We start from the raw sequence: 26,115 nt of genomic DNA on the forward strand, positions 1-26,115 counted from the left end.
ACCATGTTACTTAGAATTCCATGGAGTGGTTTTTGTCAATTTTTCAAAAACTATTTGTGTCAGTACTACACATGCCACTGGTTTCAGTACTAGCTATCCAGGGCAGACTTTAATTTGCTAAGCACAACACAATATAGGAACTGCAATTAAAATTTTTGAAATGTGAAATATGAGGCTACATGAAAAAAAATGAGATACAAAAAAAAATTCTACATTTTAAAGTTATGCAGATCAACCTGTTCCGACCTACACTTGACCCGCGCTACGAATTATACAAAACATGACTAAACGAGCCAACAGATTAAAATAAACAATCCGTCCTGCATTTTTTTTCAGAACTAACTCACGACCTGCCCACTTTTTCACCCCTCACACAATAAAAACATATTTATAAATAAAAAAATAAAATGGGTGACGTCATGGTGGGAGATAAGGGAAATGGATAAGAAAATCTGTAATGTAAGGAAAGTACACGTAAAAGGTATAACCTAATGTAACACACATTAAAGCTCAACGAATACTGAGGCGCGACAACCACCCCAACAGTGTCTGCTCTCCGAAGTGACCGTTGTTAACGTTGCCAAAGGTCGCATCATCCTTCCCTGTTCTAAAGTTCTAAACTTTTCTCCATTCTTTTCTTCTCTCACCTTCGCCATTATGCAACTGTGTCAACTACTCTGATAGATATGGCTACACGTGTTCCCTTTTTCTGCAATGCCACCTCCCTCAATCAATGCCATAAATATTGTGGGTTGTCACCGTCCCTTCCTCTACCGATTTCATCTTCCTCATTAAGGCTTCGCTCTCTCTCTCTTTCTTCTTCTTCTTCTTTGGGCGTCTTTTCTCTTGCGAAGAAGAGGAACGAGGAGGGTGTGAAGAGGGTGACGAGAGAATTCGGTGTTGTGGCCATGGCGGAGAGTGCCAAGAGTACCGTGCTTGTCACTGGAGCTGGTGGTCGCACAGGTAAGGTCTTTTTGGTTTGTGCTTTGATGGTATTTTTTTCTGAATTGTTGTTTTTTTTATTGGTATGAGACCAGAAAATGGTGTTTCGGGTGTTGCTTTTTTCAGTTTTTTGGGTTATGAAAAATAAAAGATGGTGGAGTTTAACGGTCTGTTGTATGCTTTCATGGGTATTGTTCAAATTCCGTTTTTTTTTCTTGCTCAGGAGAGAGAATTTAGGCTTTGTGAGTTTTGTTTCTTTAGGTGGATTGAGTATTTTTTACTCAGGCTTAATGTTGCTAACTTATCATGAACTGAGAAAATGCTTATTTTGTTTTATGAGTTGTGTTATTAGGCATGTGTTTACAGTGTGACTTTTTTAGATAAACTTATCATTTTTTTTTTCATTTTAGCCACAAAATGCCATTTTATTTTCTTATATATAATATTTATTCGTTTCACTCCTTATTGCATAAAATTTAAAAATCAGAAAATGAAAATAAAGTGACATTTTTGTAATTATAAAGGAAATACCATTTTCTCAAACTAAAAGTAAACACTGTCGAAAACTATTCTCAAGTTTCCATTTGGATTAAGGATTAATTTTTATTTTAAATTATTTGTTTTATTATAATATAAAAATAAATAATTATAAATGATATATATATATATTAAAATATAATTTTTATATATAATCTATTATTTTTTATAAAAAAATAATATATAATTAAACTTTCTACGCAATTAACTGATGAAAAGCATTGTTTTCCACCCTTTTTAATATTATGTTTTTCATTTTTCAACTTTCAACTTTACTTGCAATGTTTCTGTCTTAGCATTTCCACGCCTTGATCCAAAGAGCCTGTAAGAGATAAGGATGCACAGCAACCAATACACCATGATATGGTTTGACTCTTGCTGCTTTTCATTAAATTGAAGATTAGGATACAATGTAGAAAAAAGTATATTGTAATTGCACTTGTAAGTAGGAAATATAGACAAACGGTACAGTACTCAGCCTTCAGCTTGCTGATGGAAATCTATGATACTATGTTAAATCTATGATACTATGTTAAACTGGGCTTTCAAAGGCTTTGTTTTCAAAGAAGAGGATAATAGTATTTGGATTTGATTCTGATGCACCATTCTGATTTGAATAGGTATAGTGTATGGAATGTGGTGTGATCTACATATTACATAATATAAAATGTTCTGTTATATAAAGTGATTACGATTGTTGGCTGATGTTGGATAGTTACTGTGGTTTTACCAATAACTGAGAATTGATGTTACTTTTCAGGACAAATAGTTTACAAAAAATTGAAAGAAAGGCCAAACCAGTATGTGGCTAGAGGACTGGTTAGAACAGAAGAAAGCAAACAGAACATTGGTGCTGAAGATGACGTTTTTATTGGCGATATAAGGGATGCCGAAAGTATTATTCCTGCAATTCAGGGTATAGATGTTCTCATAATCCTCACAAGTGCAGTGCCACTGATAAAACCTGGGTTTGATCCAACGAAAGGACAAAGACCAGAGTTCTATTTTGATGATGGTGCATATCCTGAACAGGTACCGTTACAATTTTTGTCTTACTCTCAATTATTTTTAAATTTATCTCCTTTTTTATTCATATTTTAGTGGTTTGTGCCTATTAGGTTGACTGGATTGGGCAGAAAAATCAAATAGATGCCGGTGAGAATCCATGTCTTCTTTCCATTAACCATGGATTGTAAACTGTAATGCAGACTTTTTTTAGGTCTTGTAATAAACTGACACATGCTTGCAATATTGAAATTACAGCTAAGGCTGCTGGAGTGAAGCAGATTGTGTTGGTAGGGTCTATGGGTGGAACAGACCTTAACAATCCTTTGAATAGCTTGGGTAATGGAAATATATTGGTTAGTAATGTTTTCTTCTTTACTTCTGAATTCCCTCCTTCCATACATTCTGGCCTTGCTTTTATATGATTAGAGAGAGCTTGCAATTCATCTTAATGCCAAATGCAAGTTTGGTAAATGTATAGTATTTTTTACTTCTGTATTGATTGCAGGTTTGGAAAAGGAAGGCAGAGCAATATCTGGCTGATTCTGGCGTCCCATATACAATTATAAGGTACACCAGTTCTTGTCAGTATTGAGACATTTGACAGCTAGGTTTCTTCTGTATGAGTGCCTTTCAGTTGGAATAATGTATAATATTACTGACTGCTTGACTGTTACCTTAAATAAAATGTTGATACCTTCTGTCTCCATAACCTAAACTGCACCAGAAACACTATCAATCAACACTATAATGTTATCTTGATGCCTGGTTGTCTGGTAGAACACTTTTAAATTTTTGGTGTTAGTTTTTTTGAGAAAGAAAGAAAATGGTGATATGTTTAATTGTAAAACATCGATGTTAACAAATTGTGATCTCGAGCTTTTGTTGACAAGTGTTCAATTTGTACCTTGCTTGCATTTGCTTTTAAAGAATTCCTAAATAACAAATGATAGAATAGAAGTATCTTCTTTCGTAGTATATATTACTTAAGAGTTAGATATTTTAAAGCAAGGGGTACAGATTTGATGTCTGAAAAATAAGTAAAATTTGGAAGGACAAGAAAACAACACAATTCAATGATTCTTAGGAATCCACCTAAGATTTACAGAGTCAAAGATAAATTTGCAAGATGAAGTACCTAAGTGACAGCTTACAACCATCACCAAGGCACCTATTTATTTTATACTAGAAGTGCCTAAGAATGAATTATGCCTCTTTTTTGTATTCTTCTTTATTGACTACACACTTTTCCATCATTGGGAATGAGAAACTATTTTTTCCTAAAGAGACGTGACAAATAATTTCAAAGACTGATTGGAAGAGGACATGGAAAATGTATTAAAAATGCAGCTCTAGAATTCTCCGTAATTCTCCCCTGTTGAAAAATCTGGGGTCTTCTTTTCTTCTTCATTTGAAGCCAAATCTGAGACATTGAACTCTAAAAGGGCCATTAGCTCTGGGTCTGAGCTGCCTAAACCAGCCTTTGGAGTTTGTTCTTGTCAAAGATGAATATAAACAAAATCCCCTTGCTTGAAACTTGGTTTCCTAAATTTATCAGCTTTCTTTACTTTTATTTTGTTGAAAAATATTAAGTCAAACCTCGTAGTGTAGCCATTGAATTTCTTTCCCTGTATTTTCAGTATCATTAGTTGGAATAGGAGCCAAGTCTAGCAGGCTAAAAGGATTAGAATAGGTCTGTAACGACCTCAAATAGACTTTTACTGAATTTCTTGCTTTGAAATCAATTGCAGGAAATTCTGCCTTTTGAAATTGAAACCCCTTTGTCAACATTCCACTCATTAGTGATCTTGATAAATCACCCATACTTCAGTGGCTACTTTTGTTTGCCTGTGAGTTTGTGGCTGATGGGAGGAACTGAATTGTAGTTTCTTCCATAGAGTTTGCTAAAAATGAATCATAAAATTCACAGCATATTTGAACTTTTGGGGCTGATGGGAGGAACTGAATTGTAGTTTCTTCCATAGAGTTTGCTAAAAATGAATCATAAAATTCACAGCATATTTGAACTTTTGTTGCATTGAGCTTCTGGCAATCCTACCATGAAATCAATATTGGCATCTTCCCATGGTGGAAAAGAATCAACCAGACGTGGGTATAAAGCATACAGTTGTATTTTGAGCATGTATGGTGATGTGACGAGTAAGACATCACTTTCTGTGCCTGGTAACAGCAAAACCATGCTAGGCCAATAAGATTTTGCTTGAATAACAGAAACAGCCCAAACTAGCCTCAAGAACTCCACTATGTGCTGTTAACATTATTGTTTCACATGATGAACGTTGCGGAACAAACAATCCATTATTTTTGAGAAGGAACTCATTTTGTAAAGAGGAATTCTTAGAAGTTCTTTAGAGCTTTCACTCCAAATCTCCTAAAAATATAGGTCGTCTTCTAAGAGTTCCATAAAAACTTTGTTACAGATTCCACTTTGACTAACTAATAATAAGGTTCAAGTAGTGTACATAGAGAGAAACCTTCACTCACAAGGAGATTTTGTGGGTTTAGTTAGGTCCAAACTCAAATTTTAAGATAGTATTAGACATATTCCAGTGATTTGTCAGCCACCTGCTATCATTATAAGACCACCCGTAGCTATTCAGTCTTGCAAATTTTTTGCTCAAAATGGCCAATATGAGAGTGTGTTAGAGATCTGGTCGACTAATAATAAGGCAGAAGTAGTTACATTAGTGTGGGACAACCCTCACCTCACCAGTTTTGACAAGGTATGATCAAATTGATTTTGATTACCCACCATGTGCGTGCTGATCACAAAGGAATTGGCTTCTTTTCATAACTTTTATTAATGTGTATACAATGTTTTGGTAATGCCCAAAAATCTCACATAGCTAAGAAGTTGAGTCAAAGGGTTATTTATATACATCTTTCTTTTTTAATCCATCGAGACACCTTTTGAAGACAAAATTGTGATGGAGCCACTGAGCTCCAAAACAAACAATACTTCAGGTGCTGTAATTGACCTTAAGCAAATACTCTTTCCCCTTATCCCTTGATTGGGGGACTTATTTTTAGTAGTTACATTAGTGTGGGAAAACCCTTGGCTTACCAGTGTTGACTAAGCATTATCAAATTGATTTTGAGTACCAACCTTGTATTGATAAAAAAAGGAATAGGCTTGAGGGAACTCTACCCTCTTTTCATGACTTTTATTGATCTTAAGCTGTTCATTGATGAACAACTTTTGAAACGAAATCATGCCTCTAGTTTGTCAACACTTGACTGATAGAATAGAATTCCTTGGCATAGATTATCATGCCTCTAGTTCGTCAAAACTTGACGAATAGAATAGAATTCCTTGTCATAGATTGAATGGATTCTCCTTGAAACATCCAATTTCTCGCTGAAGTAGGAAAATTATTTCCCTTCTTGAGAAGGAACATTACCAATTCACAAATGTTTAGCCTCAACTCCAAAGACTTTGTTGAAGTCCAATATTTCATGAATGGGTGCTTTTATCATTCTCTCGTTTAATCAATTTGAAACTTATATGCCTGAGTCCCTTACATGTTTCTCCTTTTAAGCATTTTGTTATAAGGAGCAACATTTGTGCTAAAGACTGATATGGATTGCTGCTAGATAGATATTTTGGCCATGAAAGGCCTGAACTTCTTGAAGAGAATTGGGTGAAGGCCACAGTATAATAGCCTGAACCTTAGTTGGATCTATGCTAATTCCTTGCAAGATATTCACAGTCTATGAAAGTTACCTTACCTTTCTTTGCTAAAAAGGCACTTCTTGAGATTTGCACATGCATGCAAGCTATGTCCATCTAGTACCTTAGAAACTTTTCAAATACACTATCTATGTGCTTCTAGGATTTTGCTATGGATCATTGGAAAGAAAATTGGAAGAAAGAGAAGTAAACATACAACTCAATGCACCTTCATGTAAGATAGAGATGTTTTGGAAACTATTAAAGGAAAAGAAAGAATAGGGTAAATCCCTTGTGTATATTGAACACATAGGGTTATGTTTATATAGGAAAAAGAAACATATGGGCTAAGCCCATTACATAAATATGAGATATCTAACAATATCTATAATATCTCATAATATCAAATAATATCTAATTATATCTAATAATATCTAACACTCCCCCTCAAGCTGGTGCATATAGATCATATGTACCCAGCTTGTTACAAATGTAATCAATCCTAGGTCCTCGTAAGGGTTTAGTAAAAATATCTGCTAATTGATTATTTGAATTAACAAACTCAGTCTTGATATCTCCTGATATAATCTTTTCTCGAATGAAATGACAATCAATCTCAATATGTTTTGTCCTTTCATGAAAAACTGGATTTGAGCTAATATGAAGAGCAGCCTGATTATCACATATCAGTGTCATTTGAGTAACCTCTCCAAATTGCAATTCTTTAAGTAACTGTTTAAGCCAAATAAGCTCACAAGTAGCCGAGGCCATAGCTCTATATTCTGCTTCTGCACTAGATCTTGCCACAACACTTTGTTTCTTGCTCTTCCAAGAGATCAAGTTATCACCAATGGAGACACAATAACCAGAAGTTGACCTTCTATCAGATGGAGATCCTGCCCAATCAGCATCTGAATAACAAACGACTTTGGTATGGTTATTATGACCATATAACAAACCTTTTCCAGGAGAGCCTTTAATGTACTTCACTATACGAATGACTGCATTCCAATGATCTTCACATGGAGAATTAAGAAATTGACTCACCACACTGACTGCAAAGGAAATATCAGGACGAGTAACAGTGAGATAGTTCAATCTTCCAACTAATCTCCTGTACTTCTCAGGATCTGAAAGAGGCTCCCCCTGATTGGGTAGAAGCTTGACGTTGGGATCCATGGGAGTATCAACAGATTTCGAATTCATCAACCCAATTTCCTCCAAAATATCTAATGCGTATTTTCTTTGAGAGATAACAATACCAGTATTGGATTGTGCTACCTCAATCCCCAAGAAATATCTGAGTTTGCCAAGATCTTTGGTCTGAAAGTGTTGACAAAGGTGTTGTTTTACTTGTGAGATGCCATGGTGATCACTGCCGGTAAGAACAATGTCATCAACATATACTACAAGATAGATACACCCAGCACTCGAGTGACGATAAAAAACTGAATGATCGCCTTCACTGCGAGTCATACCAAATTGTTGAACAACATTGCTAAATTTTCCAAACCAAGCCCTAGGAGACTGCTTGAGGCCATATAAGGATTTGCGAAGACGACATACCAATCCAGAAGACTCCCCCTGAGCAACAAAACCGGGAGGTTGCTCCATATAAATTTCTTCCTGCAAATCCCCATTAAGAAAAGCATTTTTAACATCCAGTTGATAAAGAGGCCATTGTTGAAGAGCAGCCATAGCTATGAATAAGCGAACAGAGGCCATCTTTGCTACTGGAGAAAAAGTATCACCATAGTCTAAACCAAAAATTTGGGTATAACCCTTAGCCACAAGACGAGCTTTGAGACGATCAATAGTACCATCAGGACCAACTTTGATAGCAAAAATCCACCTGCAACCAACAACAGATTTCCTAGATGGTAAAGGAACAAGTTCCCAAGTTCCATTATTCTGAAGCGCATTCATTTCATCAAGCATGGCCTGACGCCAACCAGGATGGGCTAAGGCATCACCTACAGATTTTGGAATGGATACAGAAGAAATAGACGAAAGGCAGGTATAAAAGGGTTGAGATAGTCTATGGTAACTCAAAGCAGTATAATGTGGAGAGGGATTACGAGTAGAACGTATACCTTTACGAATAGCAATAGGAAGATCAGGTTCAACAGTCGGAGGTTCAACTATAGGAGCCGGAGGGGGATGAGGTGTTGGCACCAGAATAGAGTCTGCTGATGGACGATGAGACGGTTGACGACGACTATACACCTGAAGAGTTGGCGGCGGTGGTGAATTGTTAGGTGCACTAGGCACAACAAGAGGAATATTAACTTGATTAGATGAAGAAATTGAAGGAGAAGGACAAGACTTAAAGTAAAGGGAAGATTCACTGAAGGTGACATCTGCTGAAATAAAATAACGGTTTAAAGACGGTGAGAAACATTTATATCCTTTTTGTGATCTAGTGAACCCTAAAAAGACACATTTGTGTGACTTAGGAGATAATTTATCAAGACCAGGACTAAAATTATGAACAAAACATGTGGACCCAAAAACTTTGGGAGGTAAAGAGTGGAGAGGGTCATGTGGAAATAAAATAGAATGAGGAATTTTGTTATCTAAAACTGAAGATGGCATGCGATTAATGAGATAACATGCACTAAGAACGGCATCACCCCAAAAACGCTGAGGAACATCACCATGGATTAAAATAGTACGAGTTGTTTCAACAAGATGTCTATTCTTGCGCTCAGCTACCCCATTTTGTTGAGGTGTATAAGCACATGAAGTTTGATGAAGAATACCATGAGAAGCCATAAAATTTTTAAAAGAATGAGAAAGATACTCACGTCCATTATCACTGCGCAAAATTCGGATGGAAATTCCAAATTGATTTTTAATTTCATTGTAAAATATTTGAAATATAGAAAACAACTCAGAACGGTTTTTCATTAAAAATACCCAAGTACATCTTGAATAATCATCAATAAAAGTAACAAAATACTGAAATCCTAAATTAGACTTAATACGACTTGGTCCCCAAATGTCAGAGTGAACTAAGGCAAAAGGAGATGAAGCACGTTGTGAGACACTACGAGGAAAAGAACTACGAATGTGTTTCCCTAACTGACACGACTCACACGATAAAGTAGACACATTAGACAAACATGGAACAAGCTGTTGCATCTTGGCAAGACTAGGATGACCCAACCGAGCATGAATGAGAGATGGAGAATCCATAATTGCGCCAACATGTGCAGAGATCTGTAGTTGATAAAGTCCATGAGACTCACATCCGGTGCCAATCATCCGTCCCGAACTCCGGTCCTGTAAAGTAACAGAATCTTTGGTAAAAGAAATAACACAGTCAAGGGAACGAGTGAGACGACTAATGGATAATAAGTTAAATGGAGACCCAGGGACATAAAGAACATTATCAATAGATAAAGATGAAAAAAGATTAATAGTACCAACACCATGTGATGGTACCTTATATCCATTGGCCATGGTAACTGAAGGTAAATAACCCGTAGTAGATAGGGAAGAGAAAAAAGATTTATTACCAGTAATGTGATCAGTGGCACCTGAATCTAGAACCCAAGGGCCATGGGAAGTGGAGTGAGTGAGGCCAACAAAAGATGTACCTGAATGTGCAACAGAAGCCGTGGAACTAGGGTTCTGACGATCCTCATACCATTTAAGAAATTCATTGAAAATAGCAGGCTGGCTTGGGGTATCAATTGAAGTATGGTCCATGGTAGAAGGTTGCACAGGGGTAATTTGAGCAACCGCAACAGATCTAGGAGGACGACCATGTAAGGCATAACATCTGTCAATTTTGTGGCCAAGTTTGCCACAATGGTCACACTTGTGACGCCCTTTGCCCGGCTTGTGAGCGCGAGTACGATCATTATGCTGAGATACTAAAGCAGAAGAGTCATCAACATGAGACGTTATATCAGCGGTGTGTTTACCTGGCACGCGCAAAAGGGTAGAACAAGTGGAAGTAAAATTGGGCACAATAGGAGATCCCAAAATTTGATCACGAACGTGAGAATAATCATCAGGAAGACCATGTAAACCCAATAACATGAAGAACTTGGATCTTTGTTCTAGTTCTTGAGAAGGAGTAGAGGCAGGAGGTAATAACTCATTAAAATCATGAAGAAGAGCATGAAGTTTACCTAGATATTCTGCCATTGTACCATCAAGACGTTTGGGAGCAATAATTGTGAGAAGATTTTGACACACACCATAAAGACGTTGAGTATCATTGGTGTATAATAATTTTGCTTGTTCCCAAACTTCTGAACATGTTTCATAGGTACGAAAAATTTGTTTTAAAGATGAGTGAATGGTCGATTTGATAACAATGCATAATTGAGCATCAATTTTCGACCAACGAACAACCTCATTTTCAGCAAGAGTAGGATGAGTAAGATGATCAACATAACCTTGACTCTTAAGCCATAATTTAATATCTGATGCCCAAGTGTCATAATTGGTTCCATCCAATTTGTCAATGGAAAGATGAACATTGACGTAATTAGTATAAATAGATGAATCCGGCATAATGACGGAAGAAGAAGCCATAGTGGCAGCGGAAGCGGAAGAAGCCATAAAAGATAAGGACAAATCCAGTCACCGGTTAATTGGCGGGAGCAACAAAGATGAAGGCTCCGACAGCGATTCCGGCGGTGTCTCCGGCGAAGGTCCGGCGAAGTTCCGGTGAAGGTCCGGCGAAGGTCCGGCGAAGGTCCGGCGAAGGTCCGGCGAAGGTCCGGCGAAGGTCCGGCGAAGGTAGGGGTGGTGGCTGGAAAAATTCCAGTGAATAGTGGATTCACCAATAAAAATTGAACCCTAAACCCTAAACTCTAACCTTATGCTCTGATACCATATTAAAGGAAAAGAAAGAATAGGGTAAATCCCTTGTGTATATTGAACACATAGGGTTATGTTTATATAGGAAAAAGAAACATATGGGCTAAGCCCATTACATAAATATGAGATATCTAACAATATCTATAATATCTCATAATATCAAATAATATCTAATTATATCTAATAATATCTAACACAAACTATTAGCCACCCTTATACTTCTAATGGACGACAAACAAAGTATTATATGTATAAAAATTATATATTACATGGTAATGTTACTCTATCACTCTAATTATACGCAAGTATAAAAATGTGATAATTCTTTAGTCTCAAGGATACACAATCTAATAAAGATTGTCCTACGATCACTCCTACAATAGTAGGAAAACATGAATTTTTGCTATAGACTAAATCTAGTCTAAAGAGCCGATGACAAACATGCTTCTCTAGAATTCTCCATCAATCATGTGACTAGTTGAGTTTTTTGATGAATAGCTACTCTTTCACTATCTCACTAAATCATGTCATGGTCCATTCTATGTCTAAAGCTTCAAATAAGACTATTTATCTCAAGTGCAGGAACAATGTGACGAGAAAATCATTTTAAATTTGACTGTCTGGTGCTTAGCACTTTACATGTAATCAGATCTGGTTTTGTGCATATTACATTTAATTACATGGTTACTTTCTTCAATATCATTTTGATATTTAGATGGAACATGTTTTCACTATTCACCTTTCTAATGAGAATATTAGTCTTTATGGACATACTAAGTTTTTTTTTCTTTCTCTCTCTTTTTTAACTTTCCAATCTTACACACTTTCTGTACCGAGTCAGGGCTGGTGGTTTGCAAGACAAAGATGGAGGACTTAGAGAACTACTTGTAGGGAAGGATGATGAGCTTCTCAAGACTGAAACCAGAACCATAAGTAGAGCTGATGTTGCTGAAGTCTGTATTCAGGTATATTATTTATATCATTTACTTTGCATGGAAACAGTTGTCATCCCACTACCCGACTCCAAAATAAAATATTTCACCATTTTTTAATTACTTCTCAAATCTCAGATTTTGATGCCCTTTCGTTCAATTGGTTTAACAGGCACTAAATTATGAGGAGGCCAAATTCAAGGCATTTGACTTGGCATCAAAACCTGAGGGAGCAGGTTCAGCAACAAAGGACTTTAAGGCTTTATTTTCCCAGATCACTACTCGGTTTTAATTTTGAATGTTGTTATCATGATCCATAGATCCTTCTTGTCTGCATTTGGGATTGAACCAAAGCATATTTACTTTATGTCTAGGCAATATAGTAAAGAATTGTTTTAATGCAAATTATAGACTTCACTAGCACTGCACGCCTTGAGAAAAACAAATGTCTACTAATCAGCGGATCATGTCACTTTCATGTTATCTCGTGTAATGTTTGCAATTCTTCCTAGTATATTGCTGAAAGTTTCAATTGCATGATATTATAAAAATATAAAAGCAGTTTTCATGGGAACAAAACTGAACTGTCTGTATCTCCAGTCTTCTGATGTTTCCTGGTTTGCAACAGTAACGAACTTACTAGAAAATGCAGTCCTGATAATCATCATCATCATTATTATTATTATTAGATTAATCTAATCATTTTGCACCTGTAGTTGTGCCTTCATTTAAAGTTTTAATAACTATACGAGCATAAGTTTTGTGCAAGTTCAATCCTCATTATCAATTAGGTTTTGATACCTGGTGAGAACACTAGAGAAAAAGGTTTCTGGGTCAATGGTGAATTTGGTCTATGAATGTCTGAGGTGCTGTAAACATACAACAATTAAATTCTGTTAATTTTTGTTGAACTATTTTATCACTAAATTGAAATTAAATGTTACTGTCATTAAGTTATTGTATTAAGGGGTCAATTTACAACTTTTTACAGAGATTAAATTATGTTTTTTTTTTTAATTTTTTTAAGAGATTTAGAGGTTTATTTTTGCATAGGCATAACATTTAAAATGAGAACTGATGAAGTAAATAAGTAGGTAAATCTTATTATTTACTAAGATAATTGCAATCCGATCTCTTTGTTGGAAGCACATGCACTTCAACACTGCCACTAGGGGCACACGTGCCCTCCAATTTGAGTGACAAGAGAATGCATCTGTTAGAATCTTAGTTGCCATTATTCAAATAAAAGTTGACTTTGAAAGAAGTGATTATTTTTAAGTTTTTCCCTGAATAAAGTTTATTTGAGTGGAGGATTTTCTAAATTTTCACCAACGCACAATCACTCTTCAAAACTGATTTTTGCTCCACCAAATAAATAAAATAAATAAGATGATGAAATGAAAAATGAGTTCATCCCAATTATAAAATAAAAAAATGCTTCCACTATTTCATTCTGTTTCAATCCAAAAACATTGAAACCCAATCATTATTGGAAGGAGGCAGTGTTATAAATATAAAAACATTGCAATCCAAAAAGGAATTGAAACCTACCAAAATTTCTTTTGCAAAATCATTGTTTGACGCACTATAGTATGTCAAGTAAATTTATCAATCAAGCATGTCTCTGTTCCATCAAAATGGACAAAGAATAATCAAACCTTTTCCATGGAAGAATTTTCCTGGTATACAAACCAACCTCGTTGTTTGTTGACTTACATCACATCTTTGCAATTTCTTTTCCTTCTCTTACTTGTACTTGTGTTGGTAATAAACTTCAACATACTTTAGTAAGTTTAACTTTTAAGAATTGTGTAAAAACAAATTTTTAAGCATTATTAGGATTTCTTTTACAATATCATTACTTCACAATCACCCTAGCTAGTACCTTTTAAGTAGCTTTTATGAAAATTAACAACTTCATTATACGTACAGTAATTGACAATTTATAATTGAATGACAATATTTGTATTTAATCAAATTCTGAAAACAAACATGCTATTATTAACTTATTTAAATCACTTTACTTTTAACAGTGCGTTTGAATATGAAGTTACTATTAGTTGTTTTTGTTTTTGGTGCAGTAATTTGCTGAGACACGAATCATACATTATTAATCTAAACACACTAAACTCACATCCTTTAACGTTACAGATTCTTCTAATAGAATCACCTTTTCGTCTTTGTTTAGATTTTGTTTGGTATAAGAAATAGAAAGAGGGAAGAAGAGAGTAAAAGCATCACATCTGGCACTTTCTCTCTTCTGATCTCTTATTTCACCTCCAATCCACCCGAAAATGAAATGAACGTCTATAATTTTCCTTAGAAAATAGTTTTGATTCTTGCAACACATTCGACTCACCTTGCTTGTAAAACATATAAGAACCTTTCCAAAGACAAAAAGGAAAAAAGTTCAATTCCTCATGTGAATCTTCAAAAGCCGCCGCATCAAACACAAGGGGTCCCCTGCTACGAGGTCCACCACTATATAATGTTCTATACCATTAGGGTTGCAAGCATTAACAATCAACTTTCTTTTAGTCCACTATGATTGTTTAAAGTTTGACATTATGTTCAAACACTTTTATTGACACGGCAACACAAGGTGCAACACTATATAGTTCAGACAGTTATACAAGGGCAAGGAATCAAAACTAAGTCCTTAACAAATTGTAAAAGCAGAATGTATAAAATAGAGTTTCTTCTGATGCACTTTCAATAGCTACAAGTTACAAGAATGCGCCAGTGGTGAAAGGTTTCAATAAAGTCCTAGGAACGTCTTCAAATCATCGTGCCACCACTGTTCTAAAGAACAACTTTCATCAGCTATCCACCAAAGGGAAAGCCAAATGGTGAATTGTGAATGATGAATGGTGACCAACTATAGATTTAAGTACAGGTCCAAATAAGTAGTAAATGTAAACCTCAAATGAAATCATACATTGAGAAAATGTTTCTCCAGTAATAATTCAACAAGGAAAATCTGTACCAGTAACAGTGTTCAAATTTCTAAGTAGAGGGCTCCACCACCCAATATGGGTCAAATGTCGAAACAAGTCTTCATAAGCAAATGAGAAGAGGTCCAATTGCAGCATCTTCTAAGCTAAGTGGACCTAGTCAAACTTTTGCCTTTGGCAGCTGGAATAGCAACACGAACCATCTGGTGTGCAACATGTATTTCTCCCAAAGTAAATATTCCATTAATTGTTAGGAGGGAAATACATAAGCTATTATCTTCAGTTAAGTAGTAAAGTATCAAATATTAAAGTAGAAAGCTCAAAATGAGTAACAGCAATAATTGGTCTTGTTACATGCTAGATTCATCCGCCACTTTATATTGAATCATGATCACAAGACAGCCCTCACGTTAACTATCATAAAACAGAATTTATAATGATCTATAGGAGAATAACATGGATTATCTACTTGCATACCAGGCTATTCAGAAACCATGTTTTCTCCCACTGAACTCACAGACTGAACCCTTACTTTTTATCTTGAACCCTATATTGGACACACCATGAACAATTATCAAATTGAAGTTAGTTCAAGATGTATCAAACAACAACGACATAAACCAGTATTGTTGAACAGAACTGACAAAGGGGATAATAAAAGTACCTGAGCTCGTCAAGAGTCGAACTAACTTGCAAAGCCCTAGTGAGATGCACACATGTACCATCTTGGTCAGTCATGCTGGTTTCCAACAAGAAAGGGCATAAACAATTCGCCCCTTCCAACCTTGTAACAACCACTGGCTATCTTCATCAATAACAAAATCCTTGTGGTAGCTAGTTGATACTTTCTCTATTGCCCTCTTTACTAAAGCATGTTCAAAAGATTGTTGTGAAAATCCAGCCCTAAGAATCCGGGCTTGCCACTGCCTATAAGTCTCTGGCCTCTCTACTCTCTCACAGCCTTCACAAGCTATGACATTCAATGCTTCCCTGCCAAATATCTCTTTCTCAATTAGCATCCTCTCCCAATCCTCTTGAGGCACAATAGTTTCAAGCATGTCAAAAAGTGAAGAGTAGTGAAACAGTGCCTCCCTGAATCGAGTAACAAAAAAAGGCGCATTAAAGGCCCCGTTAGTAATGCCATGAATGAATAAATCCGGGTTGATCTTCCTTATCAAACTGAGGAATTTGTTCCTTGGACTGTCCACAAGCACAGATTCATCAAGCACATTTTTACCGCGATAAAAACAGGTAACAACGAGGTACTCATCCCTATCAATCTTTAGTTCCTCAAGCTGAACTGTTTCCCACTTTTTTGCTATAGCATTATACTCAAATGGCACCTTAAATATTTCAGCATAAGCTGCCAAGCGGCGTCCAGTTTCTACAATTCTCTCAGCAGGCCTGAAACCAGGTTGTGGGAAGTCTATTCCTGTAATTCGAAGTTTAGGTGGTCCTCCAACTGCTAAGGAAAGTCTCTGAATAAAATTAGGCCACTGGAAACCATAAAGGATACCAAAATCTATAACATGGACCCTTGCTGAATTTGAGGAAGATGTCCTTATAGTGATATTAGAGACAAAACTAGCCATCTTCCTAAAAGGGCAAGCAGCAAGATAAAGATGATAGGCCTTCAGAAAATCAGCAGCTGATGTTCTTTTGCTAACAAGTCCTTTATAAATTTGGCTACCAGTACCAGCCAAGCGCGCTTCAAGGCCATCAGCAAAGATGTGAGCCAACCTCTGATTTCCATCCCCAAAAGGGTTTGAGTGTTTCCTGATCCGCTTTAGAAACTCATGTGCGCCATTATAGTCATCTGCTGCAACAGCTTGTGCACAAAGAACCAAAAGTGTTCTCAAATCAACCACTTCCTTTTTCCCACTTTGTTTCTTACTACGTCCCTTGCCACTGTTGGAAGCCTTTGATTTACCATTTGACAGTGCTGTCTTATCACTCTTAGTTTGCAAAGCCTCACGACGGGCCATAAAAAGCTTCCTGCCATCCCCTAAACTATGAAGCAGGATTGCATCCATAGAAGTTGATGGCAATGTAGGTTCGGAGAAAATTGCAGCTTGCTTGCTGCTTCTATTTTCTTCATCATCCGCCTCTTCCCCAAGATGATGTTTCCTTACTTTGGACCCAGCAAGAAAAGAATCCCCCACATCCTTCTCCACCTTAACTGACAATTCAGCACTCCCCATTTTAGGCTCTAGTTTTGAAAAATTAGCCGCACCCAAATTAGCAAAGAGCCCAATTCCACTTGGAAGAAACTTGCTAGCTTCCTCAACACCCTTCTGAAATTGCAAAATGGATTGACTCTCACTGTTCAGATCAGGAACCTGGAGAATACTGCTTGGAGAGTCCACAGGTCCTTCCACACTACTTATGACACTATTTGAAGAGCTACAAGATGACTGTGAAATGCTATTGCCTCGTAAATTATGGTTAGGAAATTCTCCCAAATTTTGACGAAAATTTGTTAAAATACTACTGAGATCACCATCATTGTAAGAACAAGTACCATAATTTTCAGAGAAATTACGATCCCCAACCCCACCATCTGGATCAACAGGACTTGGATTTTCTAAAAGCGAAGAAGGGTACTTTTCTCCTATCACCTCATAGAATGATCTCTCGGCAATTTGAAGATCTAAAGAGTCATGCAACATGCATGTCTTATCTTCCATGTCTTCCTCCATAAGGATCTGACTGATGTAGCTCAAAATTGCATCAGAAAATTCACATTCTTCCGGAGAAGGTTCCTCGTGACTTAAAACAGAGGATGCAGAAGGCGTCTTATTAGGCACTAGATTGGATTGAAGGTAACCAAATTCCCTACTTTGATCAAAGAAATCATTTTCAAATCTCTGATTTCCTAACCGGACTTCATTAGAGGGACCACTAAACCCACAAATACGTGGATCCATGAGGACTAATCTTTGCATAAAAACTCAAACTTTAGTCCTCAAACAACTCCAATAAACAACCCTTCTTCTCGTCTCTTCTGAAAGTCCTTCAGAAACCAAAACAGAAGCATCAAAACACAAACCTTTAAACCAAATCCTCTAAACACGTGTCATGACTTTCAAGTGTGTCAGTCTATGCACAAAAGAACAAGAAGAGTAAAACAAAATGGAGAAACAGATAGAGTTCACCAAAACCATCAAACAAGGCAAAACAAAACAAAAAACATGAAAAAAAAGAGTCACCACACAGTAGACGAGACCAAGACGCTGCGTTCAAAGACGAGGCTCGACAATTGGAAGAAAATCAAGAAACACAGAGATAAACGAAAAAGAAAAAAAAAACAATAAAAGTCATACACAAATGGTGAAGTTGCAACAAAAAGCAGAAAAACAAAGAAGTTACAACCCAGAAGAGAGACAAAGTTGTTTACCTCGTTGGAGACCCACCAGAACACTAGTTCCGAGAGAAAGCATCAGAGGGAGAGAAAGAGGAGAGAGAGAAGAAAAGAGAGCGCGAAAAGGTTATGCCAAGGAATAATATATATATATATATATATATATATATATATATATAATTGCTTTAACTATATAAGAAGAGTTATCTTAAACAAAAAAGTACCTATTGCTTCCAAAAAATTATTCATTTGTGAATTTTTGAGCAATCTAAACACTCAGCAAATAATTAGAAAAAATATAAATATATATTTGGTGTAGAGAAAATAAAAGAGAAAAGAAAAATAAAATATGGAACTAATTATTTATTTTGACTCTTTTTTTCAACACTTCTAATAAAAAACTTTTAACAGATAATGAACAAGGGGAGAAGCTACCTTAATCATGGACAACATAAAGACTAGGCAAAGCAGCACATTTCCACACAAGTCATCTCTTCATGTATATTTTTATTAAATAATAAAATTTTGTTTTTATTTTCACTCACTCTTTCTTCTACTTTCTTTCTTCTTGACCTAACATCTTTTAGTGTCTAAAATGAAAAAGTATTGAGTAGATCTTTGTTAGAATTAGTGTATTATTTTATTTTCTCTTATTTTTTCATCAAATACTTCTAGCTTTTCTTTTATTTTTGACATTTTGACTCCTCATATTATTTTCCTCTCTAGCATTCCACACATAAAGGTACAAAAAGTTATATAAAAGAGAGGAAGAGAGAGAAAATGTGGTGGGGTAGGGGAAAAGGGTAGAAGCAATGATAGCCGTTGATTGTTGTGATGAAAGGAAATAGGAGAAAAGTGAAAGATGATGTTGTGGAATTGCATGAAGGTTGAAAGGCCATGAGAGGGAGACACATATAGCGCAAACTGTGGGGACTCCAATGTTCTTGTCTCTTACTCTAACCTTCAATAATACTTTATTCATTTTTCTTATTCCCTTCATTTATACACTATAATTTTCACCTTCTGACTTTTCATGCCTTTCTATTATATAAATCATAACTACAAATAGTGCTCTACCATCCACGAGCTAATATTCTGCTCAAACCAGACACACCATTCAAGAGACTTATCTTTTTTAATGTTTTCTACTTTTATTACGGGCATAACAAGTGTCTATGCTTGTGTTTGTGTATGGATAGTGCGTGTGTTAAAAGATTAGGTGCTCAGAAGATGAAAGAGGTTTTGCATTAGTTTTATACAAGGTAGGTGTGCATAACCACTCTAATATAAGGAAATGAGCATGAATATTCAATATGTTTTTAATATATCAAGTGTTAGTTTATGATGGATCGTGTTTAATACATGTTTTTTAAATAATATTGAATAAAATATTATATTATTAATTCGAGATGTGGTTGAAGGTTCTCTCATTTTAATGACAATGCTCTAATGGTAATTTGTGATGTGTGACTCTTGAGAGTGTGATTTAATTTATATAGATGTATGTGTTATATATGTATTATAGTATCTAATGCTTAAAGAAAATGAATATTATAAATGGTAGCATGAGATATGTTATATTGTAAACTTGGTATATACTATTTTCAGGAAACTTTTATAATTCAAGGTTGTGGTAATATTTTATATAAAATTACTAGTGAGTGTGAGCCTATATATTTATATATAGGCTTGGTATTAGAGTAATTAATTTGTTATCTTACTTGTAAAACTATGAAGCAAATTAACTAAAAAAATTACCAATTAAATTATGAAAAAGTTTTTCCAAAATAGTTGCGAAAGATTATTTTTCATGATCAGATGGATAAGTATCCTAAGTTATCAAGTTAATTGAACCTTTTGTCTTTATCTTAAGAATTTTGTTTAATTCATGTCAAATTTATGATTTAAACACTTTTATTTGAAAATTGAAGTAATTTGTATATTTTTTTTAGAGATCTGAAAGCTTAAAGTTAAGGAGGGAAAATTATTTTAGGGTCTCTTCACCCCAATGAGCAATACTCTTATCTAGTGAGAAGACCATTATGCTCTCGTCTAGAGAGAAGAACATTTGTCCAAGTAAAGGAAAAAGTTATAACGATTTAAAAAGTTTTTTTTATCACCCAACAAGTGGTATTGCTTGCTTATCGAGAGGTCGCTTCCTAAAATGTTTGTGAAAAATGGGGTTTAGCTTTCTATGTGTTTCTTGTTGGACCATATTTGTTCGTAGTCAGACATAAAAGAAACAAGACTATAGAATGTTGTATTGTCTATTAGACAAAACTCTTGTCTCTTACATTATTTGTTATTTACACAAGTTATTGTTCTTGCCGGTTGACCCTAAACGTCTTCGTGCATCTACGCCACTCTTACATCTAGAATCCCTGCGCTTGCACGTGCTTTCCCTTTGATGAATGCCTGAAAACACAAAGACAAAGGGCGCCTTAGAGGCCGTTTGCACTCCGACACTCAAGTCAATCTTAGGGCTAGGAAACACCAAAACTGTTTAACGTAAATAACTGTGTTAAGCGGCGCAAATCAATAGCGTACCTTACTAAGTTTGTTACTTCCCTTTATATAGGATGAAACTAGGGATTCCACTTTACCCAAAATGGGCTTTCTGAGGGGGTGGGCCCAACACTACCGTTACCTACTCTTAGGATAACCTAGCGCGTGGGGTTCCCTAACTGGAGTGCAACCTCTGACGGGGTGACCACCTGGATGCCTCCTCATGCACCTGATCTCTGGGGTCACCCGCCTTGGGAGCGCCCTAGCTGTTCACGTGTCATGCATGCAACTCACCCCTAGAACATGACCCTCACAGGTCGTATCTTTCCAGTGGCTCTGTACTTGTGTTACGCCTAAACGCGTCATCCACTCCACACGCATGGACCCTCGTGACCTAGGCTTCTCCCTTACTGATAACTGGTGTGTGGTCTGTGATCCACCTCTCGTGGCCCAGCTCTGCTGTTCGGGTTCCCGATGTCCAACCTCTCCACAATGACTAGTGGCACGTTGGTACATCCTGGTGACTGATGTCTGACCACTCTTTGGTTCCTTGGCGCTCGTGCCTCGTAGACACTAACACATGCCGCTCGTAGGACCTCGCTTACGTGGCCCTAACATTACTAGTGGTCAACGACGCCCGAGGACTGGTCGATACAAAAGCCCCCCAGTCTCGAGCTGTAACTTGTTCAACGAAGATACTAAGTTCTTGCCCTAGGCGACCTACGTGGCTCTGTATGACAAGACGTGAATAGTGCACAAAGTGACGTCTCTCTGAGCCTGTCTTAACTGCGCACACGTGTTTTGATCAACGGTCAGGGCTTAACGTCGCTTACGCTTCTTTATTTAAATATTCGAAAACGCGCGCGTCCAATCACTGTTCCAGCATTCTCTGAATCACCCTTGATGGCTTCGTCTTCTTCCTCGAGCGCTATTGCGTTTTCCCTACAAATTCCAGAACCTTCATCCTACTTGATCCAAAGGTACGAACTTTAACTGTTGATCGCACTTATCTATTAATTATGATGCTTGATAACCGCTTGGGGCTGTTTAACCCCTTGCATTTTAAGCTTTCCCTGTTTTCTCTTCGTTCCTTTTTTCTAGGATCCCTTCGAGTGGGGGTTTCTGATGGAGATCAAGCTCAAGTGGACATGGAGGCCAATCATCAAGAGCGAGAAGCGGTTGAGGCTCAAATGGAGGACGCTCATGGAGTTAATAACCCACCTCAAAGGCTTACAAGGAGCATGTTCAAGGCTTTAGGAGCTAATGGATGTTTGTTTTCTCTTTTTGTAATTTCTTTGTTTGAAGGTGCTTAGAGGGAAACATAAGAAACCTCTTTTGTAAAATCATCTTTAGGTCTTTAGCTTAGGAAACTTAGGGGGGTGTGCGTTTAGTAGAGAGGTGTAGACGTAATAGGGAGGTGCCAAACTAAGAGAGGAAGTCACACCTTCCTCATGCTCTAGGATTGGCGCCACTTTTATGTCATTTGGGGGGAATTTTGAATTGAATTAGCTTTTCATTTCAGCACCTCTAGGCTATAAATAAAGGTGCTTAGCTTGTACAATTCAGATTTGGAATTTTGAATTAGAGAAACTCTACTCAATTTGAGAGAGAATTGGAGAGCTTTGTGCCTTCTTCACTTAGTCTTATCTTGAGTGTTCTTGGTTACCTCAAGTGGCGGCATAGCACACTCATCTTGGAGTCTTCATCCTCTAAGTGGCGTGATCATCCAACCAAGCCATCCATCTTCATGAGCTTTTGCTTCTCCTTCCTTCCTTCTCCTTTGATGTTCATGTCTTAGCTTGTTTTCTTTGCATTTTCAGTTTCGGTATTCTAGTTTCCCTTGCTTTTTGCTTCGTTCATTTTACATTTGCTGTTCCTCTTTGCTTCTTCTTCATTTCTAGTTGTTGTTTTGATTCAATTGGCAATACATGGATCTTCCATGTGAGTTTGGGTTTTGGTACTAGTCTTGGTGAGTTCTTGATCATAGAACCTTGATCCAATTCTATCAAAAAGTGCCTATCTCATATCCAACTCAAGTTGATTCCTAAGAATGTCAAAGAATCATTCATATTGTGTTATTGGAGTCATATCATTCATTATTCTTTGAGTTTGTCATACATCTAGTATTCCTTTTGTTATAGCCTTTTATTGCTTATACCTTTTCTTGTTTGTCTTTATTGCTTCATTGGTTTTGTTGTGATTGGCTTTGAGATTGGTGTGTCTTGCTTTGACATCTTTTATTTGAGGATTCCTAAGGCCTCAAGACCAGCTTGGTGCAGGGACATTATTTCTTTGAGAGTGACTTTTTTCAGGCCAATTTCACTTCGGCAATTTGGTTGCCAAATTAATTTTTGCTAACTTTGTTTCTTAACTTGTTTGCTGTTATTTTTTTTTTTTTTTTTGTGTTTGCTGTTTTCATTTGCAAATGGCTGCCTATTCAAGTGGTGAATTTTACAAGCAGCACTCTCCTTCCAAAGCTTCAGTCCTTGGTGAATTGCATGAAGCTCAACGCACCATTCGGCGTTTGGAAGAAAAATTGCAAAAAGATGGAGGTGCAACAAGCTAGACCGTCTCACTCTATCAATGATGGGCATCATTCACATAGACCTTCATCAAGAGGTTCTTCAAATGACTTAGGCCGTGCAGAGGACCATAGGAGAAGGCGAACTCCACCCCAATTCCATGGACATAGATATCACAATCAAGGGGAGAGACATCACCGTGGAGATGGATACTACCAAGATGCAAAGGCTAGGCTACCTTCGGGCAAGCTTCCTAGTTTCAATGGCTCTAGTGATCCTAATGTGTATTTAGATTGGGAGGCTAAGTGTGAACAAATATTTGAGATCCATGAGATCCAAGATGAGCACAAGCTTAAGCTAGCCACCTTAGAGTTTAGTGATTATGCCATGAAATGGTGGCATGGTGTTGTAAAGGACATTATCTATCACAAGGGTCCTCCCGTGGACTCTTGGAACTCTTTAAAGGATCAAATGCGCCTTAGGTTTGTGCCACCACACTTTAGGAAAGACCTCATGTTGAGACTCCAACGGTTTCAACAAGGCACGCTAAGTGTGGATGAATATTACAAAGAATTAGAAACGCTTTTGCTTAAAGTTGAATTAGAAGAAAGTGAGGAAGCTATGATTGCTAGGTTTGTGAGTGGTCTAAGGAAGGATATTCAAGATGTTGTTGAGTTACAAGAGTATTCATCATTGGGTTCTTTAGTTCATCTTGCAATGAAGGTGGAAGCCCAACTTGCTAAGAAAAATTCTTTCAAAAATATTTCCAATGATGGTTACTACAACAATTCTTGGAGGAACAAAAAGTCTTTTTCTAAATTTCCTTCCAAAGATTCTTCTTTCAAACTAAAGGAATCTAAGCCTTCTACTTCTAGGCCTAAATCCCCAATTAAATCGTCTAGTAAGAAATGCTTTAAGTGTATGGGTTATGGTCACATTGTGGCTAATTGTCCTTCTAAAAGGAATATGTTTGTGCATAATGGCATTGTCATGAGTGAGCATGATTCGGATTCACCTAGGCATTCTTCACCTTCTAGGGCGTCTAGTGAGAATGAGAGTGAGAGTCCACTTGAAGGAGATTTGTTAGTTGTGAGAAGACTTCTTGGACAAGTTTCACAACCTTTTGATGAAAGTCAAAGGGAAAATATTTTCCATACAAGATGTCTTATTCAAAACAACATTTGTTCTTTAATAGTGGATGGGGGTAGTTGTGCTAATGTGGCTAGTACAAGAGTAGTAGATAAACTTGGATTGCCTACTATCTCTCATACAAAGCCCTACAAATTGCAATGGCTTAGTGAAGTAGGAGAAATTGTTGTGAATAAACAAGTCCTCATCCATTTCTCTATTGGAAAATACAAAGATGAGGTATTATGTGATGTTGTGCCCATGAAAGCTACACATGTTCTTTTGGGAAGGCCTTGGCAATTTGATAGAAAAGTTTTTCATGATGGCTTTACCAACAAACTTTCTTTTGATTTCCATGGCCACAAGGTTACTTTAAAATCTCTCTCTCCTAGAGAAGTCCATGAGGACCAAATCATAATGAAAAAAAAGAGGGAGAGTGAAAAAGATAAAAAAGATAAAAGTTCTAAGCCTACACTTCTTGTGTCTAGGCATGAGATTCAAAGGGAAATAGTGGCTCACCATCCTCTTTTCTTAGCCATCCCTAGAACTCTTAAGTTAGAACCACTTGTTGATAGTCCTCATTGTTTGGAAAAATTGGTAGAAGAGTTTCAAGATGTGTTTCAAGATCCTCCAAAAGGACTTCCACCTTTAAGAGGGATTGAGCACCAAATTGATTTGATACCGGGCTCTTCCTTACCAAATCGTCCAGCGTATAGGACCAATCCAAGTGAAACCAAGGAAATTCGCCAACAAGTTGAGGCTTTGATTGAGAAAGGGTGGGTTCAAGATAGCATGAGTCCTTGTGCTATGCCTATCAACTTAGTGCCTAAGAAAGATGGCACATGGCGAATGTGTTCGAATTGTAGGGCCATCAATAACATTACAATTAAGTATAGGCATCCCATACCTAGGCTTGATGATTTGTTGGATGAATTGCATGGTTAAAAAATCTTTACAAAGATTTAAAAGCGGCTACAATCAAATCCGTATCAAACTGGGTGATGAATGGAAGACGACTTTTAAGACCAACTTTGGTTTGTATGAGTGGTTAGTTATGCCCTTTGGTTTAACTAATGCACCAAGTACTTTCATGCGCCTCATGCATCATGTTTTAAGACCTTTCATTGGTAAGTTTGTTGTTGTTTACTTTGATGATATTCTCATTTATAGCTTATCTTTGAATGATCATAGGATGCATGTTAGGCAAGTCTTAGAAACCCTTAGGAAGGAACATTTGTATGCTAACCTTGCTAAATGTTTGTTTGCTCTTGATCATATAGAATTCCTAGGGTTTGTTGTGAGTAGCAAAGGGGTCCATGTGGACAAAACAAAGGTAATGGCCATTCAAAATTGGCCTACACCGAGAACTTTGAATGAAGTCCGAAGTTTCCATGGACTTGCTTCTTTCTATAGAAGATTTGTACCAAACTTTGGTACCATTGCTGCACCTCTCAATGATATAGTGAAAAAGGATGTGGTTTTTCAATGGGGAGAAGCACAACAAAAAGCTTTTGAGATTTTAAAAGAAAAATTGACTAATGCTCCCATCTTAGCCCTTCCCAATTTCACTAAAACATTTGAGATTGAGTGTGATGCTTCAAGTATAGGCATTGGGGCTGTCCTCCTACAAGAGGGCCACCCCATAGCTTATTTTAGTGAGAAATTGAAGGGAAGTCATCTCAATTATTCCACTTATGAT

General features: G+C 36.8%; 2 protein-coding genes across 4 annotated transcripts; one reads left to right on the forward strand and one right to left on the reverse strand.

Moving 5' to 3' along the window:
- The first annotated feature begins 464 nt into the window (after nucleotides 1-464).
- On the forward strand, nucleotides 465-12,429 carry LOC137826356 (uncharacterized protein At5g02240-like). Its single transcript, XM_068632293.1, has 7 exons — nucleotides 465-963; nucleotides 2,240-2,511; nucleotides 2,598-2,634; nucleotides 2,743-2,840; nucleotides 2,993-3,054; nucleotides 11,856-11,979; nucleotides 12,119-12,429. Exons 1-7 carry the CDS (start codon nucleotides 687-689, stop codon nucleotides 12,236-12,238), a joined length of 990 nt encoding a protein of 329 aa, XP_068488394.1. The 5' UTR covers nucleotides 465-686; the 3' UTR covers nucleotides 12,239-12,429.
- Nucleotides 12,430-14,605: 2,176 nt separating this feature from the next.
- Nucleotides 14,606-18,405, reverse strand: LOC137826357 (scarecrow-like protein 9). 3 transcript variants are annotated; one of them, XM_068632297.1, is made up of 4 exons: nucleotides 18,298-18,405; nucleotides 15,565-17,913; nucleotides 15,378-15,447; nucleotides 14,606-15,103 (listed from the first exon to the last, which is right to left on the reverse strand). In XM_068632297.1, exon 2 carries the CDS (start codon nucleotides 17,843-17,845, stop codon nucleotides 15,635-15,637), a length of 2,211 nt encoding a protein of 736 aa, XP_068488398.1. In that variant the 5' UTR covers nucleotides 17,846-17,913; nucleotides 18,298-18,405; the 3' UTR covers nucleotides 14,606-15,103; nucleotides 15,378-15,447; nucleotides 15,565-15,634. The 3 variants fall into 3 exon arrangements, with proteins under 3 accessions (XP_068488398.1, XP_068488395.1, XP_068488396.1); XM_068632294.1 differs by lacking the exon at nucleotides 18,298-18,405 and adding an exon at nucleotides 18,110-18,206; XM_068632295.1 differs by lacking the exon at nucleotides 15,378-15,447 and having other exon boundaries at nucleotides 18,298-18,402.
- Between the last annotated feature and the right edge of the window lie 7,710 nt (nucleotides 18,406-26,115).

This window comes from Phaseolus vulgaris, chromosome 8 (assembly GCF_000499845.2).
Source record: "Phaseolus vulgaris cultivar G19833 chromosome 8, P. vulgaris v2.0, whole genome shotgun sequence".
NCBI classification, from domain to species: Eukaryota; Viridiplantae; Streptophyta; class Magnoliopsida; order Fabales; family Fabaceae; genus Phaseolus; species Phaseolus vulgaris.